Source organism: Mustela erminea, chromosome 11 (assembly GCF_009829155.1).
Source record: "Mustela erminea isolate mMusErm1 chromosome 11, mMusErm1.Pri, whole genome shotgun sequence".
Taxonomy (NCBI): domain Eukaryota; kingdom Metazoa; phylum Chordata; class Mammalia; order Carnivora; family Mustelidae; genus Mustela; species Mustela erminea.
In genome coordinates this window covers 94,622,043-94,635,846 of record NC_045624.1, presented here as the reverse complement: position 1 = coordinate 94,635,846, position 13,804 = coordinate 94,622,043, and the positions used below count along the sequence as shown (strand labels likewise).

The 13,804-nt window shown below is 59.0% G+C and overlaps 1 protein-coding gene across 6 annotated transcripts in view; it reads left to right on the top strand.

The window, feature by feature from the left end:
* The window catches only part of TNS3 (tensin 3), a 201,800-nt gene that overhangs the window by 66,096 nt on the left and 121,900 nt on the right, over positions 1-13,804 (top strand). For 3 of the 6 annotated variants that reach the window (XM_032305050.1, XM_032305045.1, XM_032305043.1), the window contains exon 4: positions 5,043-5,081. The exons of 1 other annotated variant lie outside the window; for it this stretch is intronic. Coding sequence is in view for 3 of the 5 variants with exons in the window: in XM_032305045.1 (XP_032160936.1) it covers positions 5,043-5,081 (39 nt within the window). In the remaining 2 variants the exon portion in view is untranslated. Of the gene's footprint in view, positions 1-4,906; positions 4,939-5,042; positions 5,082-12,691; positions 13,029-13,804 lie in introns of those variants that run through there. 2 more of the 6 variants (XM_032305046.1, XM_032305047.1) reach the window with 2 other exon arrangements.

The following is a 13,804-nucleotide window of genomic DNA, read 5'->3' as shown; positions in this document are numbered from 1 at the left end:
CCCTCCTCCCTTGGGACTGCTGATCCGTGCAGAGACGCGGGGGCCTCCGTGATTCTGGTGGACACGCCCCTCGGGCGTCTGTCTGTCCAGCTGGGTGTGGGGTATGGGGGGGGGTGGGTGCAGCCCTCTGGTCTCATAAAGGAAAGGCTTCGCAAAGATCAAGGAAGGTCAGCCTGTCACCCCGTGGTAGCCTGCCTCTGTCGCAATTCATGTTATGATGAATTTTAAAATGATTGTATTTAATGGTGCAAGTTGAGCATAAGGTCGCGCCTTTTCCGGGGCGTCCCTCAGCAAAGTGCCTCTTCAGCCATCAGAGTTGGGCGCCCACCGGTTCTTCTCCCTGTCGCTTTGCTTCGTGCACCGGTGGTGCTGGATGGGCTTACCGTGGGCACGGGGGTGCGCTGATTTAATGCGTCTTCGTAACTGGGTTCTTCTGGGTGGACGCCCCTTCCGGGTCTGGGCGAGCGTGCTGTGCCCAGGGAGAGCTGACCTGGCCGGCTGAAAAACATGCCACGTACTTGAGGGCACCGGCTTCTGTGGGCTTCCGTGGCACTTGCTCACGTGGCCAAGCACAACTGGGGCTGTCCACGATTTCAGAAAGGTCGGCTCAGCTCTACCTTTCCTTTGCGGGGGGCTTCGCTACACACGCATTTCTGGAGAGCATGGCGGTGTCTGTTTTATGTTGCTCTGTTCGGAGGACAGTTTCGTAAGAATCGGCAACAGCGAGTGCTGGGTTCCTTGTTTTGTTGAGCGAACGTACAGGGAAACGACCCAGGCCATGGGGTGTGAGCTGTAACTTCTGCCCCAAGATCTTAATTTCCAGAAGTAAACAGAGGGTCCGAGTCAGACCCTGTGAGGTGGTCTTACTCCCGCCGGCCCGGCTCAGTCCCCAGGGGTGTCGGCCTGAGCGCTCTGGTGCCCATGGGGAGATGCACCTGCAGGGCTGGGCCTGAGTTGTGTGTGAGTGTGCGGTGACACACGTGCATTCTCCATTCAGACACACCGTCACACGTAGGCACACCAGCACTCACACCCACACTCCGGTTCCTGGAGCACAGTCACCCCTGGGGTGTGAGGCCCTCCCTGTCCTGGTCACCTGCCTACCTACCCACCTGCTGGCTTGGGGAGAGTTTCCCATATCTCGTGCGGCAGGTGCCACAGAACCAGCTGTGGCCAGTGCAGACCTGTTTGTTTATGGTTGTCCTTGGTTACGGTGACTTGTCCCCTAACACAGCCACAACAAGGCCATAAAATGATCCCGGGGAAGACCTCTCCCCATCTCTCCAGGACTGTGGCCTTTATCGGTAGCCCTGGTCCTGCCCCCCTCCCCCGCCCTGGGCGGGCTCCGCCCCTCCCCCACCTGCCCCGTGCTCCTGGTCAGAGAGTGAAGCCCTTCCTGTAAGGGGAGGAACATGGAGTTTGGACCCAGTGGGATCTGCCTACATGGCCCGGCCGCTATGGGACTGAGCACTGCACACACCAAAGGGATGCTCTCTGGCTTGCTGAGTGGCAGTGAGGGCCAGCGAGCAGGACCCACAGACACAGCACATGGCCTGCTTAGGACGTGAAGGTGCTCTTGGATGAACTGTGGGCATCCCCGTGAGTGCACCTTGTTGGTGGCAGCCGGGCCCCATCCTCTTGCGACCGTTCTCAGCCCACCTTCCAGAACAGGAGGGAGCTCGGTGAGGGAGGTACTGACCAGACCCCAGGGTGCAGCCATGTCCTCCCTCTAACGCACTGGGCTGCACTCAGGGATCTGGGGGCATCCTGCTGTCAGACGGTCCCCGGGAACAGCGCCACGTTGGGGACCCTCCTCCCAAGGTCCCAAAGCACGTGGCAGGTGCTGCCGGGATTTTAGCTTCGTCGGTGAGACAGGCCTGGCTCCTGCAGATCCTGAACATCAAGAAGCATCAGCCCCTGTGTGATGGGGAAGGCCAGGCCCACCTGGAAACAGTCCAGCACCACGTTGTTGCCTTTTGGGAAGTGAGCAGAGCAGATGGCCCGCCGGGCATGTGATCTGAGGTTGCAGTAAGATGGGGACAGAAAGCAGGTGAGCGGGCTCCGCCTTTACTGACCCGACCTGAACCCCAAGCAGCTGCCCGTGACATGCTTACCGGGTGTCTCCATCCCTCGGGGAGGTGGGCGGGCCAAGGCTCGGAGGGGCAGGTGCGTGGCTGGCGGAAAGCCTGGGAGCCATGCTCTGTGCCTCTCTGGTCAGATCAAAGAGCTGGAGGGAAGCCCGAGCGTCCAGGACACGCAAAGGGGGGTCTGCATGGCCATTTACATCCCAGGTTCTGGGCAGGGGGAGGTCCAAGGGGGACCACATGTGCTCCCTGTGCCCTCCCTCCACAGCCCTGCCAGACCGGAGTCTGCTGCCGTCCTCTTAATCCAAGGGAGGAAATGTCCCTTGGAATGTAGCAGGCCAGGCCAGTGTGTTCTCCTAGAGTTCCTGTCCTGGAATCTGGTGTGAGCCACGTCCAGGGGACACGTGCCCACTGTGTCTGTTCGAGGTTGGTCTTTGTAAAACTAGGTGTCCGCCATTCTTGATGTAAATACTCGTTTTCTCTTCGGCCCGCAGGTGGCTCTCCCCTGGGCCACACCTTCTTCTCTGACTTGGCGCTTCTGGTGTAATTTCATTTGCAAATTCATTGTAGCCCTGGGATGTTTTCTGTTTGCGTTTTGTCACGGGGTGGGTGAACACAGACAGCAGGGCTGTGATCGGTTCTCTGGAGCGGAAGCCTGGAGCCTCGTTGCTTCTCCTTTGTTCTGCTGCGCTGGGGGGTCTGCTCTGCTCCTGTGGCCCCGGCTTGCTCTCCAGCGAAGACGGTGGTTTATGCCGTTTGCCTTGGCGAACGCCTCCTCCTGGACGGCGTGTCCGGGTGACCCCCTCTGTCAGCCGCGGATGGGGCCACAGGGAGGGGCGGGTCTGGGACTCAGGAGCCCGGGCTTGGAGCCTTCGCCCATTCTGCGGGGGATGCCCTGGGGACAGGCGGGCAGTGTCACCAACCCCCTCTGGCCAGGGGCTGGGGGGCACGTGGGAAGCACAGGACCCACCAGCCCTCTGGATAAAAGACCTCCCAGTGTGACTGGTGGGTTTTGGGACTGCGAAGGACTTTCCCTTTTGCTGACAAACACATGCTTCTAGGCAGCAAGTGGAAAACTCAAGAATAGACTTTATTTTTAAGGACAGTTTTGGGTTAATAGAGAAGCTGGACGGTACTCTCACTTCCCCCCTGACTTCCCTCCTGATTTTCTCCGTTACCCTGTTGCAGTAACGGGTACATTTGTTATCATGGATGAGTGACCACGGGGACATTTTAGGAAGTCACGTCCACAGGTCGTATTAGGGCTTGCTCTGCCCGTTCTGTGGGTTTGGACAGATGGGTCCCCAGGCGTCCACCGTTAGACCATCACACAGACCGTATTCACTGGACACTTCTGTGCTCTGAGTATCCCCCTCTCCCCCGCGGGCCAGCACCCGTCTCGTTACGGGGCCCACAGTTCTGTCTTCCCCAGAATGTCACTGAGTGGGAATCGCACAGCGTTAGCCTCTCTCACTGGTGTCTTTGTCTTGGTGATTCGCACTTGTGGTTCCTCAAGATCTTTTCTTGTTTTGTAATTGCTGAGTAATGTTCTCCGGCATGGGATACAGATAATGATTTTTAAAAAGATGGAAGCCCCGGTTCCTCGCACAGCCTCGCCGGGAGTCCCGTAGAGTGGCGCCCGGGGCCCCCTGGGTGCTGTATGGACACTGCCTATGAGCAGACGTGACCGCCGAGCTCTGCGCTCTGTGGGCCTGCCTGGCTGGCCGGCACCACCTCATAGGCGCCTGTCTGTAACTTCCTCTATTTCCAGAGACCTTTTTTTTTCCCCTTTTTTGGTCTTCGTGGTTTATATTTATTAGTTCCTATATCCCCCGTTCCCTCCTCCGCACATCAGGCTTGGACAGACACTTGTATGCAGCTGCAGACACGCGTGTGGTGAGGGCATGTTCCCGTTTCCCGGGGGGCGTCGGTCAGGGCAGGGATGCTGGCCACTGGGTCAGCAGTGCCGGGCTGTGCGTGGCGGGGGGGCGGGGGGTGCGGGTGGGGAGGGGCTGGTGCCAGGGGACAGGGCCCTGCCCCAGCGAGCATATGAGTCAGCTTCCGCCCGAGCCATGTGTGTCCCGGATGAACGAATGACCATGTGTCATGTTCCCTGAGGAGTTTCGGAAGATAAGCAGCAGTTATAGATAGTTCGCTTGGTGGGAAGAGCCAAGGTCATGCTGCCACCCACTCCAGGCCACAGGGACAGTTAGCCCCCTGGGGGGGTCTCTCCCGTCCCGTGCATGTTTGTACTTTGAGGATGGGTGTGCGGGGTCCCTGGGAGAACAGTGGGACCCTTCTGGCAGGTGCCGGGATCCTGGCCTCCCGGGACCGCACGAGGCCGGCGTGGTGCCGTCAGTCACCCGCTGATAGCCCATCCTTTCTGTCCAGGGATGGTCCGTGCTCCCAGAGTGTGGGAGACTGCCCCATGTGGCCGGTTCAGAGCACCCACGTGCTTCCTACCTCCCCCGCTCAGATGAGGAGGCCGAACCCTGGAGCCACTCATCTGCTTTCTGTCCCACTGTGGAAAAAGTTCTAGAAAAGGTGGTCCACTCTGTAAGGAGTACGGGCACTGGGTGGGTGGTGGGGGCGGCCTGAAGACCACCGGGGGGGCCCCCACCTCCTTGTCGTGGCCGGGAAGGGCTCCAGCTAGCTCCCAAGTTCCTAGCCTGGGAGGCCACTGTTCTTTGAAGTCGAAGAGGAAATTCTGTACGTGAGTGTAGGGCACGTCTCGGGGGGAGGCTCCAGGGTTTGCAGGAGATTCTGTGAAAGGAGCTGGATTGCATGAAAGTGAAGAAAAATCTGGATTCTTGTAACCGCAGGCCTTGTCTGTCTGATGCTGGACTCTGCGGCCGTGAGTGGGGACAGACAGGGACGGCTCTGGGGTCGCACCTGAGTGGACCTCGGGTGGCGTTTTCCCGGGAGCCTGTCTGCTTACTCTGTGTCTTCTCATCGTAGGTGGTGACTCGCCGCTGCGCACAGGTGTACCTGGGACAGGTGAGTCCTCGCTGTATCCCGGGGGTCCTGCCTTGTCACGTGGGACTGTCTTTGTCTTGATGTGGGGCCCTTCTTGGGGCTGTTGGGTTCCCTCTGGACCTCACACAGGACCGCTTCACTCCCATAGCCTGTGCATGGACCTCAGGCCTCTGGTACTCGCCCATGCACGCCTTCCTTAGTGACCAGAGCCATGACTGCCTTTCACATCCCCCATATTGGGCGTCCCTGTGCTTGGCCTGGGTTTCCTCCTCTGGGACAGAAGATGTCTCAGTCCATTGTCTTAGGGGTTGAATGAAGGCTACAAGATGCCCGTGTTGCAAGGCATCTGTGCCTGTCTTGGTGCCGTGGTGACTATGTGGCAGGGCGTCTGTGTGTGTCGTGGTATCGTGGTGGCCTTGTGCAGTGTGGTTCCGTGGTGGCCGTGCTGCGGGGTGTCTGTGTGTGTCGTGGTCCTGTGGTGGCCGTGTTGTGGGACGTCTATGTGTATCATGGTGCTCGGGCCGTGTGGAGTGTGGCCGTGGTGACCGTGTCGTGGGGTGTCCGTGTGGAGGTTGGTCTCACGAGCACCGTCCCCAAGCAGGCCTTGCTCGTGGACAGGAAGGTGGCCACCGGGTTTGGATGGCAAGTGCCCTTTGGCCAGTCCATGCATCCCTGGACCCCATGTCCTCTGTGTGCCCATGGTCCTCCCACACCATGCTCTGTGTCTGGTGCTTGTGGTGACTCATCAGTCCTCAGGCGGGGGAGCTGCGGCCTCCTTCCTGTCCACCTCAGGCTGTTGGCTCCGAGCCGTGAGCTGCCCCTTTCTGCACTTTCTTCCCATCCGACCTTGCCGCCGTCTGCTCCCTCCATCTCTGGGGCCTGTCCCCAAGGGGGAGTCACCAGCTCTGCAGGTGTCCCGGTGCCAGCAGCCCTTCCAAGAGGTTCTGGAAGAACCTTGGCTCCTTCCCACGGTAAGCTGCTGGCTCTGTTCTGGGAGGCAGACTGGCGTGGCACCGATGGACTGTGCGAGCTGGACCTGGCCGCATCAGGGGGCTGACGTGATGACCTGACCTCTGCCAGGGCAGCTGTCTACTGGCCAGCAGTGCTTCTGGGACCGTGTGGGACGCTGGCGAGACAGGAGGGCAGACAGCTCCGTGGGGGTCATCGTGCTCAGAACACGTGGCCGTCTCCTTGATGGCCATTGTTCTTGAACTTCTCTGGTGCCTAGCCACCTTCTGCTTATTGCAGGGGCTTAAGTACCTGGTGGGTGAGGCCGGGTCCATCCTCAGACCAAAACCGCAGGCAGCGGGTCCTGGAGGCAAACCTCCCTTTGCAAATGTTAGCTTAGCTGATGAGACGTGCATGTGTGCGGAGTTTCCCCCGGGGGCCGGCATAGACGGGAAACCAGGATACTGGGTGTGCACTTTGTCCGTGAGGGAAGCAGGGACCGGCAGAGAATGGGTGCATCGGGGGGAGTCACGCAGGGTGTAGGCTGCGGCTGGGGGCTCGTCCTGAGCCGCCGCTGCCCTGCAGACGTCCCACCTGCACCCACCAGGTGTCTGAGGGGGAAGTCATGTGCCGCTCTGGAGGGCAGCCTCGTCAGGACCTTTGGCTTTCTCTGGCTCTGCTCGTTGGTACGGCGTTGAGGGTAGAGAAGCACTACCGTGGCTTTGTTGTGTGTTAGCTTCCCGCCGAGACGGCCCGTGTGGGGCAGGGTCTGCTGGGTCATGACCGGGAGGCTCTGGGGCGTCCCCAGGTGGCAGATCCCTTGTGACGGGGGCCGAGCTGTGCCTCTGTGCTCAGCGTTTCTGCAGGTGCCCGTGGGCATGCGTGTCAGCCACATGTGCTCGCGTGCACACCCAGGTGCAGAGCTCAGTAGCGATCATGAGCACGGGACCAGCGCCAGGCCGGGCTCCAGCCAGGTCACGATACCTGCAGACCCGCATGACCTCACATGGGGCCCTCTTGTGTCTGCGCCTCACTTCCCTCCGCTGTGTGTGGGGATATGGCCACGTCCCCGGCGGGCGCCGTGTGGGACAGATGGAGTAGCGCGTGGGAAGTCTGGGCACTGGCTGTGGCTCGTGGGAAAGGCACCGGGTGCGGGACAGCCTTCTCCCTGGTTGGGCAAACGCGAGGGGGGCAGTCCCGGTCTCCCGGTGCCCACGGCCTCTGCCGGTCTGTTTGGTTTGACCATTGTTCTCTGGCCGTCTGGTAGGGGAGAACCGGTTTGGTCGGTTCCCAGACGTACCATCTGCTCCGCGAGGGTGAAGGAGCCGGGACAGATGCGTAGAGGACCTGTTCTTCCGGAGCCCCCTGGGACACAGGGAGGGTGCCCCAGCTGGCAGGGGCTGGCCGGCCTCATGGAGGGCCGGGCGTGCCTCACGGCGATGACTGACGCTCCGGGCAGAGCGCCGTTGCTGCCTCAGTCTTGTCCTGCAAGGACTGTGTCTGTCCAGGAGGGCGGGGTCACACCGGTGCAGGAGCAGACCTGCAGGCCCCCCGGGTGCACATGTGGCTTTCCCTGGGACACCCTTCAGTCCAGCAGGTGTGGACGCCCCAGGGGCCAGTGTTCCCGGACAGCACCCAGCAGCATTGGCCGAGGGACGGCCTGAGCAGCCAGTGCGGCGGCCCTGCGTTGGAGAATTTCACTCCTCCGAGCAGCCTCTGTCCTTGCGAGAGGCCGTGTCCCCTCCTGGTGGTGGCTGCGGGTGCGGGCGCTCCGGGCGGTGCCAGAGCCCGCTGGGAGCACAGGTGCGAGCCCTCACCTGGCTGTCAGTGCGCACACCTGGATTGGTTTTGCTTGGCTGTTATGGGTCCTCCCGCTGGAGGAGACAAGGTATAGAGTCGCTCTTGAAATTTGAGTGGGCAGTTGGGGAGCTCTGCGGCTGTGCTCTTTGTTCAAGGGAGGCAAGGACAATGGGTGGTTTCTGTTGCAGGTGACATGAGGTGTCAGGTTACAGAGACGGAGGCTGGAGTTTGCAGACTGGGTCCTTGTTCGATGCACCTGCGGGGGCGCGTGGGTGTGTTGGGACCTTGTTCAGCATGATTTGTGTAAACACGCGGTTGGGGGAAGCGGTCCCAAGTGGTGAGGTTCATGCGGGGACAGTGTGACTGTTGACAGGTGCCGCTGAGCAAACGGTGTCCGTGTCATATTCCTTACTGGGGGCCATGCGGGGATCTCCCCAAAGCGATTGGTTATCTCGGAAAGACTGCCCTCCGAATCGGACACTTGGAAGCTTGAGATGGATGGAAAGGCACCCCCATTAATGGTGCTCTTTTACCTGCAGAATTAGGTAGTGACGGCAAAGTTCAGGCTACCCACCTGTCAAATATTGGGAGGGCAGCTTTGCCCAGAAGGTTCACTGGAGTGCCTGGAGAGCTCGGCCTCTGGCGCCAGCTCCAGTCCAGGCCACGACAGCCACCGTGCGAATTTCTTGTCCTCGTTAAGTGCAGGTCTTTGGTTGCGTGCAGATTATTCCTGCCACGGACTGTTCCCATGCTGCGGGACACGTCAGAACACAGACGCAGATCTGCCCCAGCACATCAGGGTCTTAGCCGAGTGATAGCTTCTGTTTCTGGAAGTCACAGACCCTGGGAGCATGTGCACCCACAGCTGTGTCTGCACCCATGGCTGGCCCGCCAGGGTCTGTGCATCTCACGTGAGCATCCTTCACCTTGTCCCAAGGACATTCCCTTGCTTCAGGCAGCAGAGACATGCAAACATCCTTGTTCTGTAATCCTCTGATCTTAGGAAGCTGGGAAAGTCTCTGGAGTCCTGCCAGATGGTAGTCGAGCCTTCGGCTTGCTCAAGTTTATCACCTCTGGTTTTGGTAAAAGGCAAGTGAGACCCAGAAATAAAAACACTCAATGCTGCTTTTTCAGAAGTTCACCTTGACACTTGAGTGATCTAAGAGTCACGTCTGGTTCCGCAGTGGGGGAGTGGGGCATCAGAGGAGCCCGTTTTAAAGGGACATATGGAGTGGATGGTGTAAGGGAAGCCGAGGCTCGGTGAGCACACCAGGGATCCGGCAAGGTTGAAGCCAGCCCTTGTGTCCTCATCCTCTCTCTGTGGCTGCTGGAGTGCCAGCCATTGCGCATCAGAGCCTCGGGCCGCCTGACCCTAGTGGTGCCTCAGTGCCTGTACCTGGCTCTGTCTTCTCAGCAAGCACGGAGGTGGAGGGTCCTGGTGTTAGTACTTGAGGCAGAGTGGGGAGTGTTCAAGAAACGCTGAACATACCCAGTGTTCCCCAGGTTTCCCATGGCCCCAATCTGGATTCAGGCTGGGCTCCCGTGCTGGGGCAGTGCTGGTCGCTGCTGTGCTTCCCTCGGTCCTCAGGATCCTTCGTGAAGGTTGGGATCTGAATTAATGTGTGTGGGGCCCCGGGTGACAGCACTGGAAGCCAGGATCCCAAACTCTGCTCAGACTCCCTTTCCTTTAACTGTGTATTTTACCCCTTTTGGCAACCTGCTCTTGAAGGGAGCAGAGAAAGTATGGATGGGCCAGCCCAGGGGCCACTTTCATGCACAGATCCCAGCGGGCTTCCGAGACAAGGCAGGGGTTCACGGTGGAGGGGAGCACAGACGGGGAGGGGGCTCTTGCAGGGTGGGTGTGAGGACCCGTGTCCCCCGCACTTCTCGTCTGCCAGGAACCTGGGATGTGGCTGAGTTGGGAATAGGGATGCAGGGAGGTCAGGCTGGATGCGTGTCCTCGTGAGCATACCAGAGGATGCAGATTCACGGGGGACTGGCTTAGGGACAGGAGGCAGCGTCTGGAGAGGTCTTTCCGGCCCAGAGCCCGAAGGGGCTGGTGAAATGCTTCCCAAGGACACGTGGCCCTGCAGGCTTTGGGTCTGTCTGAGTGGCTGCCCAGGGGAGCAGTGTGTGGGGTCCCTCCCTCCACCTCTTTGAGGTCACTTAGCATGACCTCCACCCCCCGGCACTTTTGGGATGGGTTCAGCCACAGACCTGGGTGGGGCCCTCCTGGGAGCTCAAGTGCACTCAGGGGAGCTCTCTGGGGCTGGCTGTAACCCTCTGGGCCCTGCCACACACCTCACAGGCGGGACAGACATTGCAGACTTGCAGAGGGATGGGGCAGGCTGTTTGTGGAAGTCAAAGGAGAGGGTGCTTGGGGATCGGGCAGGGTTGGGAGCCCAGGGCCCCCGGAGCTTTCCGGGGAAAGCCTTTGAAGCCCATGCCACTGACCGGCTGTGTGTGTCAGGGGGACCCTCTTTCGCTGACCTCTGCCCCAGGCCTCTGTCTGCAGCTACTGGCAGGACCGCTCCAGGGGCTGGCTCCAAAACCTGGTGCGTAGGTAGTTTTCTCCGGAAATCCGGAGCCCCGCCCCTCCCCGTTCTAATCACAGGCCAGACTCGGTCCCGCTCGCTTTGATTTCACCGTTCCCTCCTGCACCTAAAATAACATCCGGGCCTTGGCCTTTTCAGCCTTGGCAGGGAGAGATTGCCCGTGTTTCTGGAAAAGGTCGCCTGGTGTGCGGCTCCCATGTGGGAGCCCCAGGGGGCAAACAGGAGCTTTGGTTCACAGACCCTCTGAGAAAGGCACAGTCCTCTGTGAATTAAGAAAAAACAACAACAACAAAAAACCCGACTGTGTTGAGCTTCAACCCAGCATGCCTGGATTGGAAGCAGGGCCCAGCTAGATGTTGCGGTGGGCCTGGCCACAGGTAGAGGGAGGCAGGGCAGGGGACACAGTGGCCTGGTGTCAGCTTATGTCCACCGGGAGCTTGGGGTCTGGCTAATGGTTAGCACCCGTGCTGGCCGCAGCTGGTCACACCGGGAGAGGCTGGCCCGCAGCTGTTCTGTGCACCGTGAGACCCAGGTGTCCCATGGCACGTCTGCGGCCAGCGGCGTGGTGCACTTGGGCTCAGAGCTGCCAGTCCCTGGGTCTCTGACTGCATGGTGGGCTTGGGGCTGCTGCTCAGGGTTGACTGGGGCGCTTGGTGGCTGGGGCGCCCCCCAGCCGGCACTCACGGATGATAGACATCTTCTGTGCCAGGCAAGAGCCTTAGGAAATGTTTTCAGTGAATGAATGTCCCCAGGTCCCAAGGCTGGAATCTGCCATGGAGAAGAAGTTTCTGGTTGTGGGTCAATTTTTTTTTTTCCCGATGGCGTGGACTCTATAGCAGTCATGGGTTGTGAATGTGGGGATGACGCTTGATGGTGGCAGGTGTGTGGGAATTGGGGGGAATCACAGCTCCCTGTGGAAGGCGAGGGTGAGCGTTAATTTTTTTCAACACCGTGAGCTGGGACGGAGTTTGGGTCAGGAGGGTCAGGAGGGTCAAGGTCGGGAGGGACGCTGTTGTGATGGGGCGTCTGTGGCCTGGGTGCATTTTCACCTGCAAGAGGGATCATTTTTAAAAGAAAATACACACGACAGCCTCCTGCCCCCCTCCCTGGGTCCCTGAAGAAATCAAAGTCTGTGCAGAAAGGGGACCCTGGCTGCCAGTTTGGGGGGGGTCCAGGGTTCTGGAATCCGATTCCTCCCCCGGTTCTCTGTGGCCCGGAGTCCCCACCTCTTGTTTTCTTATCGGCACCTGTGGGTGTCGGGCTGGCTGGTATGGAATCTGGGACGTCCTGGCCTCACTTGGAGAGTCTCTGTAGAGAGCCAGGGGCCTTGGGCTGGTTTTTCCTCGGGACTCCCCAAGTGCCTCTGAACTTTTGGAGGTCTCCCCATCCGTTCGAGGCGCGCCCTGCACGTAGGCAGAAGCCAGTCAGGCAGTGGGGCATCTGGGTCCCGAACATCAGAAGCCAAGCCCATTCCAGCCTCGTCACTGGGCTCACGTCCTCCTCCTCTCCCTGGGGACACTTAGAGCAGCCTTGTTAGCCACGTTTCTTTTCCCTCAAGCATCAGGAAACAATTCTGCAAGGGTACCTGGTAGGGCTTGGTCGGTGCAGCCTCTGCCTTCAGCTCAGGTCGTGATCTCAGGGTCCTGGGATCGAGTCCTGCATCGGGCTCCTTGCTCATTGGGGGCCTGCTTCCCCCTTTCCCTCTACCCCTGTTTGTACTCTCTCTCTCTCGATCTCAGATAAATAAATAAATAAATAAAAGATTTTTTAAAGGCAACAATGCTGTAAAAGAAAAGGGAGTTTTGTCCTTGGCAGAAACCGTGTCCCTCTCTGGAGGGCCCCCCGTACAGAGAGAATAAGGAAAGTCCCATGGGGCTGCCTGGGCTCCTTCCACTTTGGGGAGAGGCTTCTCCAGCTGGCGGTGGTGACCGGGCACCGTCCCCAAGCTGGCCCTGCGCCAGTGTGTCCCGCAGGGTGGCAAGCACGGTGCCCGTCCTCGGAACTGAGTGGGGTCTTGGATGGGTAGATGGTTGAGAACCAGTGCAGATACGGGCCCGAGTCCCGTTGTGAGGACTGTCTGCTTTGTGATTTTGGGCTCAGACATCGCTTTCTGATCTCTGCACCAGACTTTAAATGAAGCATCTACTTAATAACGACAAAAAAATAAATAAAAACATAAAAACTCAATCCAGATCCGAAACTTCATTCATTGCCTTTGAGGGTTAGGGTTAGGGAATGACTCATCCTGAAAAATCAGGAAATAAAGAGAAACAAGCTTTTAACTCCTTCTCTTACACAACCTGTCCTCAGGGTTAAAAATAGACGAAGAGGGAAAGTTCCGAGTAAGAAGGAGTTCTGGCCAGCAAATGCCAAGAAGGGGAAAGAGTTAAAATGTGCCAAACTGCAGACTGTAAGTAACCGAACAACCGTGACCCTCTGTAACCTCCTGGGTCGCAGAAGGAAGCTGGTTGAGTCACATGCCTCCTTTGGGGAAGTTGGCTGTGCGTGTGGCCCTCATGGGAGGCCAGAAATCAGACCAGAACCACCCTGAGTGCAGACCCATCCACAGCTTCCAGGAGGCGTGGGGCCTGAGCCCCGTGGACGCGTTCCAAGGGGTCAGCGAGTCCCGGGGGCACGGGGCGGAGAGCGTGTCGGTCATCTCCAGGTACGCTGCGGGAGGAGGAAGGATCTCTGTGGCTTTGGAACGGAAGAGATGTCAGATAAACACCGTCAGACTCTATCTGGAACTTAATCCCAACAATCTGACTGTAAAAAAAAAAAAAAAAAAAAAAAAGACAAAAACAAACTCAAACTTGTAAAACAGGGAAATTTGACCATGGAGTCGCGATATGGGGGTATTAAGGAATCCCCCCCGTTTATGGTACTGGTATTGTGTTGGTGTCATTTCAGAACGTGGTTTTTCTTCCAAGGAGGCCTGCTGACGTGTTTACAGAGGGGCCATGTGGTGTGTGGGGCTCATGCCGCAACAGTCCGGGCAGGGATGTGGTGGGCGGCGGGGAGCCGGGGACATCCGGACCTTGGAGCTAGGTCCGGATGCCAGTAAAGTGGGAGCACGGAGCTCAGGGCTTATGACCAGCCTGCCAGCGGTTCCCGGGTTTTCCATGAGCTGATGGCCCAGCCTTGCCCGAGTGTCTTCCCTGTGGCGTTCTGGATGGACGGTGGACATCTGGAGAGACCAGTCCACAGGGTGATGTGTTTGGCTGAAAACCTGCTGAGTCCATCAGCACAGGACACGGGGTTGACACAGTGTTTTCTGGACAGAGGCGTTTGCTTCATTGCTGCCTCCCCACCGGGGGGTGGGAGCGCTGGAAGAGAAGGTGTCTTGACCTTCGTCAAGCGAGGAGGAAGGGCCCCAAGGGTTAGCGCCCTCCAAGAGCGTCAGGCGTCCTCGGCATACAGAGACGGGTCACACTCTTAAAA